The 14,223-nt window shown below is 40.6% G+C and overlaps 1 protein-coding gene across 1 annotated transcript in view; it reads right to left on the minus strand.

Annotated features, from left to right (window-relative positions):
* vav3 (vav guanine nucleotide exchange factor 3) overlaps positions 1-14,223 on the minus strand; it is a 112,538-nt gene that overhangs the window by 10,558 nt on the left and 87,757 nt on the right. The window contains exons 20-25 of the mRNA XM_030079693.1: positions 11,435-11,565; positions 8,761-8,826; positions 7,946-7,980; positions 6,688-6,804; positions 2,994-3,081; positions 2,246-2,375 (exon numbers count right to left, since the gene is read on the minus strand). Of these exons, the coding sequence (XP_029935553.1) occupies positions 2,246-2,375; positions 2,994-3,081; positions 6,688-6,804; positions 7,946-7,980; positions 8,761-8,826; positions 11,435-11,565 (567 nt within the window). The remainder of the gene's footprint in view (positions 1-2,245; positions 2,376-2,993; positions 3,082-6,687; positions 6,805-7,945; positions 7,981-8,760; positions 8,827-11,434; positions 11,566-14,223) is intronic.

Raw genomic sequence — 14,223 nt, forward strand, 5'->3', positions numbered from 1 at the left:
GAACTTAGATGTTTCATTGGGGAATAGCAATTTCTGCTTCGGTTCTGGAGGTGACGGACAGTCAACTGTGAGTCTTTAAACCTCTCTTGATTGTTTTTTCACCTTATTCCCACCTGACAACAGCCAAACCATCCACAGCTATCCAGCACAGTGTAGCCATGATTTTGGGTTTTATTTCTTTTCCAACAATAAACTTTTTGGCCTTTGTTCTGCTTTAAAACAGCAAAAAACACCCTCGATAAGGCTAACGCGTTGTTAAAACACTGTGAGAGAAAAGTGAAACTGAGCAGCACAACAGTTGTTGGCACATTTCCTTGCTCACCTCTGAGCTGGCAGTAGGACGGCACTCAGCAGTGTCTCACCCGTCACTTTCCCTCAACCCCAAACGCCGTCTCATCAAACTCCCGGTTTTGCATAAAAGAAATTCTAAGTAACTCACTGGATTTTTTTGTTCTCTTTCACTCAGCCCTGACGCAGGACCCGAGTGGTGAGAGGCGTCGGGTTAGCGAGGGTTATGCAGGACAAAGCAGCAGACTTAAGAGGGAAAAGCAGCTGCATGCATAAATAATCATAATCATCATGTGCTGCATTTTAGTATACCTCTGCTCCCTAAAAAAAAATGAAGAAAGAAAATGTTGGATATGATGACAACAGCTGCTTTGTCTTGATGGGTTGCCAGGTTTGTTCACAGGAGAATAAACAGCTCATTCTGACTCAGAAGGGGGAAAAAAAAAAAAGCCACACAGCTCAAATCTTCACCCCCCCCCACCCCTCCCCACCTGCCAGACAACACACCACAACATCCACAGCAACAAAGTTCTCGGCCAACTTCTTGTAGTGCTGTTGCTAACAAACTTTCGGTTGTCTGAAGTGTAAACTGCTGTTCCTGTGAAGGCGAGCAGACAGCTGAGGTATGATTCCACAGACATCCTGCTGGAGAGCCCGCACCCTGATATCACAAGTGTAACTCAAACCTCATAGACATGAAGTAAGATTTTTATTGCTGTGTTTCACAAAATGACTGTCATATATCAGTGGGCTGCTGATAGGGCTGTTGATCAATATCAGCGGCTCAAAGATTGCCTCGGCAGGTGATTTCTTATCCACTCTGTTTTGACTGGCCTCATTGTAAATACGGACTTTAATATTTCTGTTCATCGCGGGCCACCGTAAGCTGAGCAATCAGATGATGTTGTTGCAATTCCCTGGACAGTGATAAAGTCAAACTACTTAGGGCAAAACTGAACTTTGGTAGAGTGTTGGGTTGTATAGTTACCTGGATTCTACGAGTCTACATGGTGGTGAAATATCCACATTAGTTGCTCCATGCTCCCCTGGTCTGCTAATAATGTTTTTGTGTCTCCATTAAAGTGGATTATGGCAATATAAAAAACAAGAAGTCCCGGTACCCATTTTTTTTGAGGAAAGTAAACATCTCTTTTCTTGTTATTTTGCTATTTGAATTGGGAAGTAGATCCGGCAGGTAGTAGCCTTCCGCCAGGTACAAACACCCTTACTTACTTACTTCCACAAATAATTGTAATCACACACACACACAAAATGGGTACCGGGACTTGTTTTTTTTTTTTGTTTTTTTCAATATTGGCATAATCCACGTTGTTTTCATTTGTTTATGTGCTTCAAGTGTTATTTTGGGAGCTGTTTTGCAGGTCCAGGTAGCTCGCCCAGCTCAACCCAAAGTAAAATTTTGCTTTAATGACTCTTCTGTGAAGCACTCTAGTGCAATGTTTTTGTAGGTGCTATATAAATGAAGCTCTTATTATGTTATTATTTTAGCCTTATTATTAGCATTGGCATCATCAACAAACCATAAGCACTGAGACAAGCAATGATGAAATACCAAAACATAACACTAGTCTCTGGATTTGTTAAGATTTCCTTAATTAAGAGGAATTCATTTTATTTGAAAGGCAAGTCACTTTGTTACGTTACTCAAGATGTTATCACTTTAGCCGGCCATGCAATAAAACAGCCAGTTATATGTTTTCAATCAATTTAGAGTGACATTTTGATTATTTCATAATCAGTTACTTCACACAAGCTAGGCGTAGTCACAGTGACAACTGACATATTTCTTTTCCCAACATTTGTATTTGGAGTTTGGCAAATTTCTAGGCTCAGTTGAGAACAGATAATTCAATCTGAAATGGCATTTAATTTTGAAGGAAACTGGAAAAAAGCGAAGGGTAAAAGTAATTGTTATTAATTCCTCTGGGCTACTCACTGTTTCCACCGGGCCGGTTGAGGCGGTGCACGGCGGCGTTTTCTGGTTCCCGGTAAGGAAACTGCAGCGTGGTGTCCAGACTCCTGAAACCTTCTCTCAGGGAATGGTGCTTGTAGTACTCTATCAGCTCCTGCACACACAAAAACAAACAGGAGAGTCAGAGAGGCTACAATATGCAAGTACTTGCCTTTGCATTAACACATAATTCTCACATAATTCTATCTCCTATCTTTCATGTTCCAATTGCTTTCTAGCTGCTGGATTTGTAAGATGGCCTAAACAACCAGTGCAACATCTGGACGCCTTGAAAATGGATTTTATCAGAGTAAGTAGTGATCAATGAGCACGGATAGCTTTTAAAAGCTGACTCAAGGTCTGAGTTATGACATTTTATACACACACACACACACACACACACACACACACACACACACACAAATACACAGATCCACAAAAACATGTTATTTGCTAATTTGAGCCACTGCACTTACAGTCCTGTGATAAACCAAATCAGAGAACCTTTCCAATATGCGCTGGTCTTATCTATAACGGTGGAGCCCTTAGGCCGGTATAAACACATCTCTAAACATGGCTATTTTTGTACACACAGCTAAAATAAAATTAAGCTTTTGACACTTCATTAAGGGAATGTGATAATTTATTTATGAATTGCAGTGGTGGAATTTGAAAAAGAAACTCACACACACACACACACACACACACACACACTCAAACTGAAGAGACTCACTAATATACTCCTGAACTTCTTGTTCTCGGCGATGTGGAAGCAGCCCTCCTTGGTCAGGATCTTGATGTGCTTCACGTCGTTGTTGTACCTGTGGGCCATTGAATAAGTTATGAGTGTAATTTCCCCCTCTGATCACAGCCATCGATCGATGCCCGGCCCCCGGCCCCTGGGGAGGGAATGGCCGTCGCTGTAATGCATGGCAGCCCAAAGCTTTCTGACATGTGAATGATGGGTGGTCGGCAGAAAATGTGCGTGTGTTTATGTGCCCCCTCCCTCGTTTCTGATTGCATTAGCAGGGAGGCTGATGGGGGTTAAGAGCAAAGGAGCATGGGCCTGGATCCCTGTTTGGAGGAACAAACGCTGCAGTCGTGAGGGCATGACGTGCAGCACTTTATGGTGTGTTATTCACAAACTTGCTTTATGAGTGGTTATTCAAATCGGAGATGCAGAGTGTGATGGGGGCAACTTCTGTCCTGCCTTGTCCTCTGCACTCTGCATCAGGCTCTCTGCTGCTTTCACAAAGCCAAATATAAGACTTTATAACAGTACACAGAGCTGAATTTAAAGGACCACACCGAGGGTTTCTACATGTTTAGCATAATAACAATATTCAAAAAAGGCAGTAGTACGGTCCTTTAAGGCCAAACTAACAATCAAAACAAAGAAATGGAAAAGGGGTGAAGATAATAGTTTATGAAAGTTCTCAAATTATTAATATTACTGGGCAGGATAACAGAAATTACACCAGGAAATGAAATGTTTAGGGACATGAAGACCAGTTGTACTTAGTGACCAAGAAGATGTTTAGTAAAACTAAACACGTTTTGCAACTTGAATTAACCCACTCTGCTGTACACACCACACTAAATTTAACTGATTGTAAACAAAACCAATTAACCAGTACACCAGTCATTACAATGATATGATTTAATTATTCCTATATTTAAAAAAAAAAATGGAACTCATTTTTATGGCCTTAAAACTAAAACTTTGTTTTACTTTTCAGGAACCGACATTCTGTACGTGGCCATAACTTTGTGAGAGCCAGCCCCCAGTCATGGGGTGTTCAGTAAATTAAAATGCTAGAGCTTAATTCATACAGGCCTGGGGTCTCCTGGCTATTTGGTCACGCTCATCAAAATCCTCTCCCAGCTCTGCTGCAAAGAAAGGGGAACGGAGGAGAGGGCATTTCCATTTGTCTGTAATACTTTTTAAATGTCGTTCCCACAGCTACGTATGCCTCTCTTTCTAGCCGGCTTCTCTCTTTCATGGCGAGCTCTTAATAACCTTGAACAGTCTTCAGTCTCTGCTCTGTTCAGAGCACTGCGTCTGTGTGCACACAAGCAATTAAGACTTCAGCACTGGAGGAACTTGAAGGCACCGAAAAAGGCCATATTTGCAGGGGGGGAAAAAAGGGAAAGCTGAAAAAGTTAAATTAAGTTTAAAGGAATGTTTCCATTGCTCACAAAGAGGCCTGCTGGCTCCCTGTGGAGAGGACTGTTCCGGCCCAGAAAGTGGCCAATATCACTCGTCTCCTCACGACTGCCTGGCTTTGCACTGATGCCATTTATCTTCGGCTCACAGGTGAAGTACAAACATTTACAGGGTCACCGGTGTGATTCCCACACACTCGGTATGTTTTTAATTGTACTTTGACCTACTTCAGAAGCTGTGATACCAAATATAAGGCAACATTTCTTATTGGTCAAATATAAAGCACCCAGCTCACCATGCTCTGCGGGGGTCTGTTTGAAGTGTTTATCACCACATTCAAATCCTCAGGGTTATGTATAAATCTCTTGAGTAAAACTACAGTGTCCAACTTTTAGCTATTAATAAACCTTTGTTGTGTTCAATCTAATGCCAAATGATTCACTACAGCGCAAAACACATTGATGGGTGATGATGGTGTGGACTATCACAGAGCTATGCATTTTACATTATCCACACATCATAATTTACACTGGAAATGTGTAAATTAAAATTGTAGCATGGCTAATGATATCGTCCATAATTTGACATAACTTTTTTCCTTTATCTTTTTTTTTTTTTTCACATGAAGACTCAAATCACCTGGACGAAATACCATTTAATTTACTGCCATAATAGGGAGACATGTCACGCAGAACTTGAGAATTCTGTATGATTTGTGTGATTTGATATACGATTTGTTCCCCTGCCACTGAATTAAAAAGCATCTAAGCTTCAAATAATTTTACAAGCATGAGTTTCAGTGGAGGTTTGTTGTGCTGTAATGGTCTAAATGCTATTCAGTTGTTCGGTATTCAGTGTTTCTGGTGGAAATACTTAGACATTAGACATACTTTAGATATAATTAAGACTGTCACTTCAGTTTAAAATATTGGCCTGGTTTTGGCTTTCAAAAAAAACAATTATTTTAAACAAGTTAGCCAAATAGGAATTTGTGAAAATGGGCAAGTTTGTCCTTACACAAAATTGTAATTTGTCTCCTGGGATCTAAAAAAGGAGGATGAGGTCTGAAAAATCAAGATCTTGTCACTGGAGAGAGAACAAAGTGTTGAGTCTCCACTGTTTGTGCAGTCTGTTCTGGCTGATTTCAGCCTTCACGTCACAACGGTTAGCCACTGACCGCAGCCTCCGCCTCAGAGGAAGACCACATTACCCCTCCAAGTAAATGTAAATCCTTCTGTCAAATCATGTGGTGTAGCAGGAAGTTACGGCTCGTCAATACTGTGGTTTGGCGAAGAAATCGAATGAATCACACGGTCACGCGCAGCATGCCGCAAAACTGCCACCAACACAAAAAGAAGACTGAGAAGAGCTGAAGATTCACCCCAACGCAAACCTCAAGCTGCCACTCAGTTATTGTTTAGCTGTTAGATGTCCATTACATTTTTGTTGTATGATTTTACCCAAATAAATAGAGCTGCAACAAAATATCATATACAAGTGTAAGAGAACCGATGCACATTTGTTTGGTTTCAGCTCAACTGGACTGAGACATAAGACGAACTCAGGCTGTCTGAAGTGTCTGACTGTTACTGGGTAACCAGATAATCTAATCATTTCAGTTCGAGGGAATTTTAGTTATTTAGATGCTAATGAAATTAACAAATTCAAAGAGCACTGATATTATGAGTACAAATGCATACATTTAAATCTATTTATTCAGTATGGCTTAGTTCTGTTTGAGCCGGTTTTATGAAAGATAACTCTTCACTGAGGTTAGAGTTGCTTAATGCAAACTGATGGAAATTTGTAATTGTAATTGTAATTGTAAGTAATACAATACCTGGAACAAGGATTCAATCAGTGTGGGTGGCTGATGGCTGATATTTTGAGTTAGGGTTAGTATTTAGTATTTAAACCATGTGAGAATGAAACTCTCCATCCCCACTACTGAAAAGGTGAAGGATGTACAAAAATTATAATTAAATCAACAAAAATATAATTTCACTGCAGGTTGTACAGACTGTTTTTTGTTGTGTCAAGGTGGAAGCTCCATTATTTCAAAGTCTGTCCAATAACTGTCCAATATTTCATGAAAGGCCAACATCCATACAGTATCATCAAGCTGCTATATCCTACCTGGGGCTGATATCACCTTCATCTTTAATTTATCATATATAATGACAAGTTATAAACCCCATTAGCAGAAAACTATTTTATTTGTACAGTAGGTGGAACTTGCAGGTGCAGTCGGCTGACTTACTTGATGCTGATGGCGTATTCGGTGTACTCTCGACTGCGATGGCGCACCAGATAGGTGCTGTTGACCCTGTTGATGAGTTCAGCCTCCGCTTGGAGTCTCTCCATGGGCCCCGCGAACCTGCCACCCGGCAACACAACAGCCACAAGGAGCAATTAGAGATTTTCACTCCAGAGAGCTCCACTTGAAAAGAAAAAAAAAAAAAAAAAAAAAAAAAAACACACTACAGAAGTTATTGGCCCTCCTCACACCTTTGCTTATTATGTTTTTGAGGGTCCGATTGTTTTTTGAGTAGGGGCACTGGCTGATTCCCATCCATGAGTATCTTGGCAATCCATTTTTTGACAAGTACGTTACTATCTGAGCTGCTGGCTGCCTGCTTGATTTGCATGATTCCTGTCTGGATCCACAAGCAAGTGTTACATTTCTGGTTACCTAGGTGTGAGATGTGAATTGGACATGCACTGCATTTACACTTTGCTGATAATAGGGCCAAATTGCATCTCTCACACTCTCCACAGCTGGTTTTAAAGATGGGATCTTCAGCGCGTGTTGGACACTTGATTATAATTCAGTGACCCCTTTTAATTAGTGAACTGTTTCCTCTGTTCAACCAGCACAGCTCTGGTTCTTGAGCCGGTTCTGGGACAATAACCCTGCACGCCGCCAAGGAGCTCATGACACTGCCACATTACCCTGTCCAGCAACACATTTCACTAGCTCCTTAATAGAGGCTCTGTACTTCAGTTTTTTAACTCATTGATAATTTGGTACTGGGTTCTGACAAACCCAGCCTTCACCGATTCCTCACAATTTCAACACAATTTACTTTTTCTAGTGCTGCCTTCCATCTCTTCCTGAAACTCAGGACGTGTTCGCATTGAAAGCAATAGTTTTGCTTCTTTTGCACAACACTGTACTCCACTCTTTCATTTCTCTGTTGTCTCTATCTTTCCCTGCAGAATAATAATAGCCACCCAGCCTTGTTCTTGTCATGGTTTCCCACTTTCGGCCCTATTATTTTTTGGGAACCAACTCCTCTGGTTTCTAACCAATTCATTTTTGATCATAATGCTCAGAAAGGCTCAAAGATAGATTTGCAAACCAGAACAGAACCAGTTCCTTGTTGGTCTGAAGATAATCTCAGACATATCCCATTCCTTGAGATATTTTTTTTTTTTTTAGCATAAGCAAGACTATTATCTGTTTTAGCAATTTACTGTTAAAATACAATCAGCTTGGGAAGGCTCTGTGAACATACCAGGGTTGAGAGGAGTAATCAACGGGCTTTGGAACCTGGAGAAAAGAGCAAAATTTTTATTGTTCATTATTCTCATGAAGTAACCACTCATCCAACAGCAATTTTAATCATTCCCCACCTGTGTTGCAGACACATTTCTTTTCTGCACTGGGGCAAATTCTTGTGCCTGGCACAGGTCGTTCATTGCACTGTTTTCAAGCTGATATTTTGCTCCGGCCTAGAACAGGTGGTTTTCTAACAACCCCAATAAAGCAGGCTAATTGTTCCCCTTATCTTTACAACACAATAAAACACACTGATAGCTGTTTATTATCTACTGGAGCATTCATATTCTTGAAGCAGCTGTATAGAGTCTGAATATGATTGTCAAATCAAATATGACAGCCCAGCGGTGGGAAGACGATTTAATAAAAGGGAGGGTATTGATAAAAACAGGCCACTGATTCGCATTTCAGTCAGCACACAAAGTAGAAATCAATTCTCACTTCCAGTGCTCTATTTCAGTTTGCAGTATTGGAGTTTTTCCTTGTTCCTTATAAGATATGGTTTCTTTCTTTGCCTCTTACTGATACAGTGAATCAGACAGTAAATGACTTTATCTCAAACAGTTCCTGGTGCTCGCTCCATAAAAAAACTGAAGGATTATTTCCTTTAATTCCAAGTAAAATTGCTCCCCTCCCCTAAATAAAAAAAAAAAAACCTCCTTCACTATTGTCATGTAATTGCACCACCAGTGAACACATGTAGTGTAATCAAATGTGAGCTGCTATGACAGGCCTTCATGCGGAGAAGCAATGGGAGGAAAGGCTGCTTACACATGGGCAAGGCTTCACAGCGTCACTTGGAAAGAAGCCAACCTCTTTCGTCGACAGGATTTTGCCCTGAAACCACAGAGAGATAATTGCGTTATGTACATCTGGCTGACTCCGTCTCCATAATTCAGGAACAATTAGCTTGCAACACAGAACGGAGCAAATTTACAGCCCTAGTTAACTATTGTTGAAATAATGGCTGGCGGTAACAGAGACAGAAAGGATGGGCTCCTTATTCCTCCCGTGGTGATGACTCTGAGAGCTCAATGCCTTGATTTAGCAACCCCGGAGAAACTCCGTCCAGACAAATAAGTGTTTTCTGTAGCGTTGAGCGTTGAAGAGGAGCATGATTCAGTAATCTCCCTCTGACTAACTCGGGCACTACGGCTTGTTGCTGTGTCTTTGTGCTGTGTAGTGACAAGATGTTTGTGGGACAGTAATTCAATCACGGATTCCACGGCTCACAAAGTGATTCTGAATATGAGTCTGTCTTGTGCATATGCATCGTTAGAGCTCAGTCCTCACTTTTCAAGTATACTCAAATAGATTTGACTTACGATCGCGAATCTATAAATGTGTCAGTATTCACATAAAACTCGCTGTATCATACTTTAACCACTTGAAGTCTGAGCAAATTTATGACAAAAAAATAACCATATTATCACAAATTCCCACCCACATATTTGTAAATACACAAACACAACGCTGTTACCACTAAATTGCCACAAAATTATTTAAAAAATTAAACAAACAAAAACTTGTTTAAAAAAAGTTAAAAAAACAACAAATATATATATATATATATATATATATATATATATATATATATATATAAAAATTATTAAAATTAATAAACAATGACAAAATTACCCACAAATTAGCAATTAGCAAATTAGTAAAAACAATAACAAGCAAATTACCATAAAATTAGCAAAATTATTGATAGCTACCATGAGAGAAGAATGTTTAGAATTCTTGTAATTGCGCATTTAAAATTAAATTAGAACAAAATGATCATAAAATTGCAAAAAGCAACGTGAAAAGTGAACAATGTCAGTGGTTAAGTTGTATTTTTGATATGGGACGTCATACTGCAGCTCCAAAAAGAGCAGCGGCAACTTGTGGCGCCCAGGCCATGTTTGTCCACACGCTCGGGGACGTTTGGTTTTCCTGCGTAACGTAGCTCAGATTCTTCATTTCAAGCCAAACGTGTTTAAGAGTTGTCTGAGCTCATTTTGACGGGCCTAACCTACCACCATTTGATCAGTTCTTGCGGAAAAGCCCTGCTATTCGTTACGTCCCTGATAAGAGCATGATAATGATTAAGCTGGTAACATTGACAGGGTAAATAGATGGTTGCCAATGGGTGAAATGAAATTACAGTGATCGATTCTATTTGTCCGGCACCCCCCAGAATAGGAATTATGGTCTGCTGGCTACCAAGGTGATGGATATCGAGTGTTTGCTCACTCCGTCCACTGCTGGAGAGTGGCAGCGCAGGGGTGGAGCTGCCTGAGGTAAAGTGTAATTTTGCATGGGGTAAGGTGAAATAAATAAACCTATGCTTTATATTATCTATTTTGTCTTTAAGTATTGATTCTTCAGTTTCCCTACAGCACTTAATAAGTTTGTTTTGAACAGTGTTTTGCAATTAAATTAGGTAACACTTCACTCTCGGTGTTATATGGTCTATTGAGCACATCATTACACTCTGTAATCATTATAGTCCTTATAGTTCTGTAATATCCTATAATGCACGCATGTCATAATGCATTGCAATTCAGGTAAACATACACGCTCACACACACAAACCCACACACACCAACACGCTTACATGTCTGCAATATTGTAATGTAGTCAAAGTTCCAGAGAATGGCTTATCTGTCTTCCGTGAATGTGGTTTTATTATTAAATTCACAGCAATGGCATGCACACGACAAACAAACACACACTCCTGTTCAGTGGGAGTATTATTTCCTTATGAGAGGCGGTGCATCTTGTGTCTCTGTCGGCACATGTTGCTGAGGCTATCTCATTCAAGCCAGCTGCTTGTTACCGACAAGTGTTCAAATGAGCCGAGCCGTGTGCAGTCGAGAAATGCGTGGATGTTTTTCTTTGAGGGTTTGCATGACGGCTGTGTAAGAAGGCAGTCACATCCTCGCACACATGTGAGAACATAAATACATGTGTGAGTATGGACATGCAGAAATGACATGAACAGTGGCTTTTAGTGGCACACTGTGATGACTTCAGCACACGCAACCACACCTTACACCGACGAGCAAGTCTACAGATTACCTGCTTCAATTCTAATCAGTAACACACTTTCCATTTGTTTTGGATTACTTTGCCTCCAAAATCTGTCAAACCACAAAGTGAAACAAGACTGGGGTGACATTTTGTCTGATTTGACTCAGCCTGGCTGCTGATGGGCGATGTCAAAAGCTTTGCAAGCGATCAAGTGATCTCCTCGTTGTGACAACCTTTTCATATTGACAAGCGAGGAAATTATGTGACAGTTAGCATCAGCTGATGATTTTCTGGTGGGGAAGGAACGGCTCACTGGCTGTTTGGTTTTCCTGCATACGGATGCACTCAGTCAAGAGGAGGTGTTATAAAATGACATTTACATGAAACGTGATGGACAGAGGAGAACGTGTGTGATGTGACCTCTGACCTGCCACCAAGGGCTGTGAAGGTCGGCACAGATCAGTTCGATGATGTCACCGGTCTGGATGGTCAGTGCCGGGCCAGAGGCGGGGCTTGGTACGCCAAAGTAGTTCCTGATTACCAGCATCTTGGGTAGACCTACAAGGAGGAGAGGATTGGCACTTGTGTTTGAATGTATCCACTGTGCACAATAAACATTATTGCAAAATCTGCACAAAATATGATACAACAACACTTTTTTAATCTAGCAGAGACTACTTTGTTTCCATAAGAGGTGAAGGTGGTAGGTAAAGGGAAACTGTGCACACCTAAAAATGAAATAGCTCCAAATATAAACTTGGCTACATCAGTTATGTTGAGTTATTACACTGTTTTGTTGCATATTCAATTCTGCAGAGTGAGTGAAGACTCTGACATGCCATTGATTCACATATAATTATATCATATGCAATCCAAAAATCTGGTCAGTTTTGTTGATTTCCATCTGGTGGGGCCTACTTCTTGTGTGAGTACCTTACTGAATGAATGCATGAATTTTATTTTCGTGTCTCGTCTTACAAGCCATCCCTTATGGGGATTATAAGACACCAGTTACTGAACACTGCAATACTGACTTTTTTTTTCACTTGCTGCTCTGCTCTGTTTTCCCTCACACACACACACACACACACACACACACACACACACACACACACACACGAGCACTTGCAAACACCAGAGTGCATCTGTCCTTCCCGCCATCCCTACCTGTAGCTGAGTCTAAAGTCATCTAATTTGTGACTTGAGTCCAAGTCAAGTCCAGGTCACGTGACTCAAGTCCACACCTATGCAAAGACGTCACTCCTTAGTTACTGCAGGATCACACTACACTTACCAGGAATCCTTTAATATGTGGTTAGTGGCTGACAGTCACTACGCTTGTTTACCTTTCTGTGGTTACAGTTTTGCTCCAGTGGAGTTAAAGGTTAACACACCTCTGGCTGCACGGCTGGAGGAGCTCAGCTGCTCTTGGGCAAGAACCACTGAGAACAGCTGATTGTGTTTCCAAACATACAACTCGCTCGGCTGTTGCAGCATAATTCAACAGACATGTTGGATCCTGCGCTGTGGATGGAACCATTTTTCCAATGAAACATCTGATTGAAGCGAGTGGTGGCTAATAGGCCGCAGAAGTCCGGTCATCATTTGTCTCTGATTTCTTAGCATTTTTTAGACTTCTGGATCAAAAATGATAATAATAGTAATAATAATAAAAATATAGATAAACTATAGAAGAAATGAATGGGGTTTTCCTATTGATAACATTTCCAAGTTTGTTTGTATAATGCACATTTTCCATAACCTGAATGCGATTGGTGTAATTTTAAATAACAAACTGCTAATGGATGGCTGGGAAGCCAAAATAATGACCCGTGTTAATACTTGTTTTCATTCAAGCTAGAATAATTCTACAGTAGTTTTTTGTCAGGTTGAAGCCAGTCCCAGGACAGTCAGCTACATATTTAATGCGCGCCACAGTGTTGGGGTTTTGTTAGAAAATAATTATTTCAGTTTCAGCGGTTTTCAGAATTCATTGGATCCAGTCCTCATTTAACACATGTATAAATAACAACGCGCAGGTTTTCAACACCAGCTTTAATCACAGACTGTGAGGGGGATGATTACATGCCAACTCCATGTATGTTACCCATAGAGCAAATGCATTGCATCCAGAATTCCATATTTGGGCAAAGGTTTGTGCTCAACATGACTTCTGACGTCTGAGGCCTGTAGTTGTATGTTAAGGTTGGCTGCTTTACTACATTAGCCTGCTTGGTAATTAAGTTAGCTAACAGTTTGTTCAGGTTAACCAGTTCTCCAATTGACTAATTTGATGATGTTTCCAGCAATGGTTGCTAGGAGACTGGTGATGCAACTGCAAAGCGTATGATCAAGGTGTAAGGTGAATTATTTTGACACCCTGCTGCATGGTTGTGTTTTTCCTAGCTGTTCATTCTTTGAGAGGTGATGTCAGCATCCATGTGTGTGAACACGTCTGAAAGCCATGTTTACCATTCAAATGATGTCCTTACCCCACTAAACAGTTCATGGTCCCATTATAGTTGGTAATCAGAGGCATATATGCACACACACACACACACACACACACACACACACACCCCTTGACAGCAGTTCAGTGCCTTTGGCAATCATTTAGACTGATTATTCATTATCATATTTCAGCTGAGAAACAGTGCACTCTGGTGCATGGCCTGCTATCTAGCTCTTAGATAAGAGATAAACAGGAGTGCTTTTCAGTTTGGTCACTGTTTACTGCTGCACACCACCAGCTGGCTTCCTGCAGGGTTTGTTTTTTCAAGGAAAATTCCATCTAAATCATAAATGCATTTCCCGAGACTGAGATTTGATGAACACCATCACTTTCAGAATTGAGAATTATGGAAGGAATCATGTTTATTCTTTATTGATTTATTCTTTCCGCCCACAAAACTATGTGGCCCTGGTTTAGTCTTTAGAGACAGAGCATGAATGCATATTATCAGCGTCTTATGATAACTCTTCCTTCGTTTGGCTTCAAGCTCATGGTGCACATGTTGTACTGCATACCTCTCCCTCAGTTAATACCAATATACACCAATGGAAACTGTTTGGAGGAACTTCCAGTACTAATGAGTTGTTATATAAGAAGTGTGTGGTCCAGCAAACTTAGCTCAGGCTGAATTTGAAAACTGGTTTGCTGGAATGAGCGGTAACCACTGTTATTTATTTATTTATTTTAAAATCAGTTGCATCATA

This window comes from Myripristis murdjan, chromosome 20 (assembly GCF_902150065.1).
Source record: "Myripristis murdjan chromosome 20, fMyrMur1.1, whole genome shotgun sequence".
Classification (NCBI taxonomy): domain Eukaryota; kingdom Metazoa; phylum Chordata; class Actinopteri; order Holocentriformes; family Holocentridae; genus Myripristis; species Myripristis murdjan.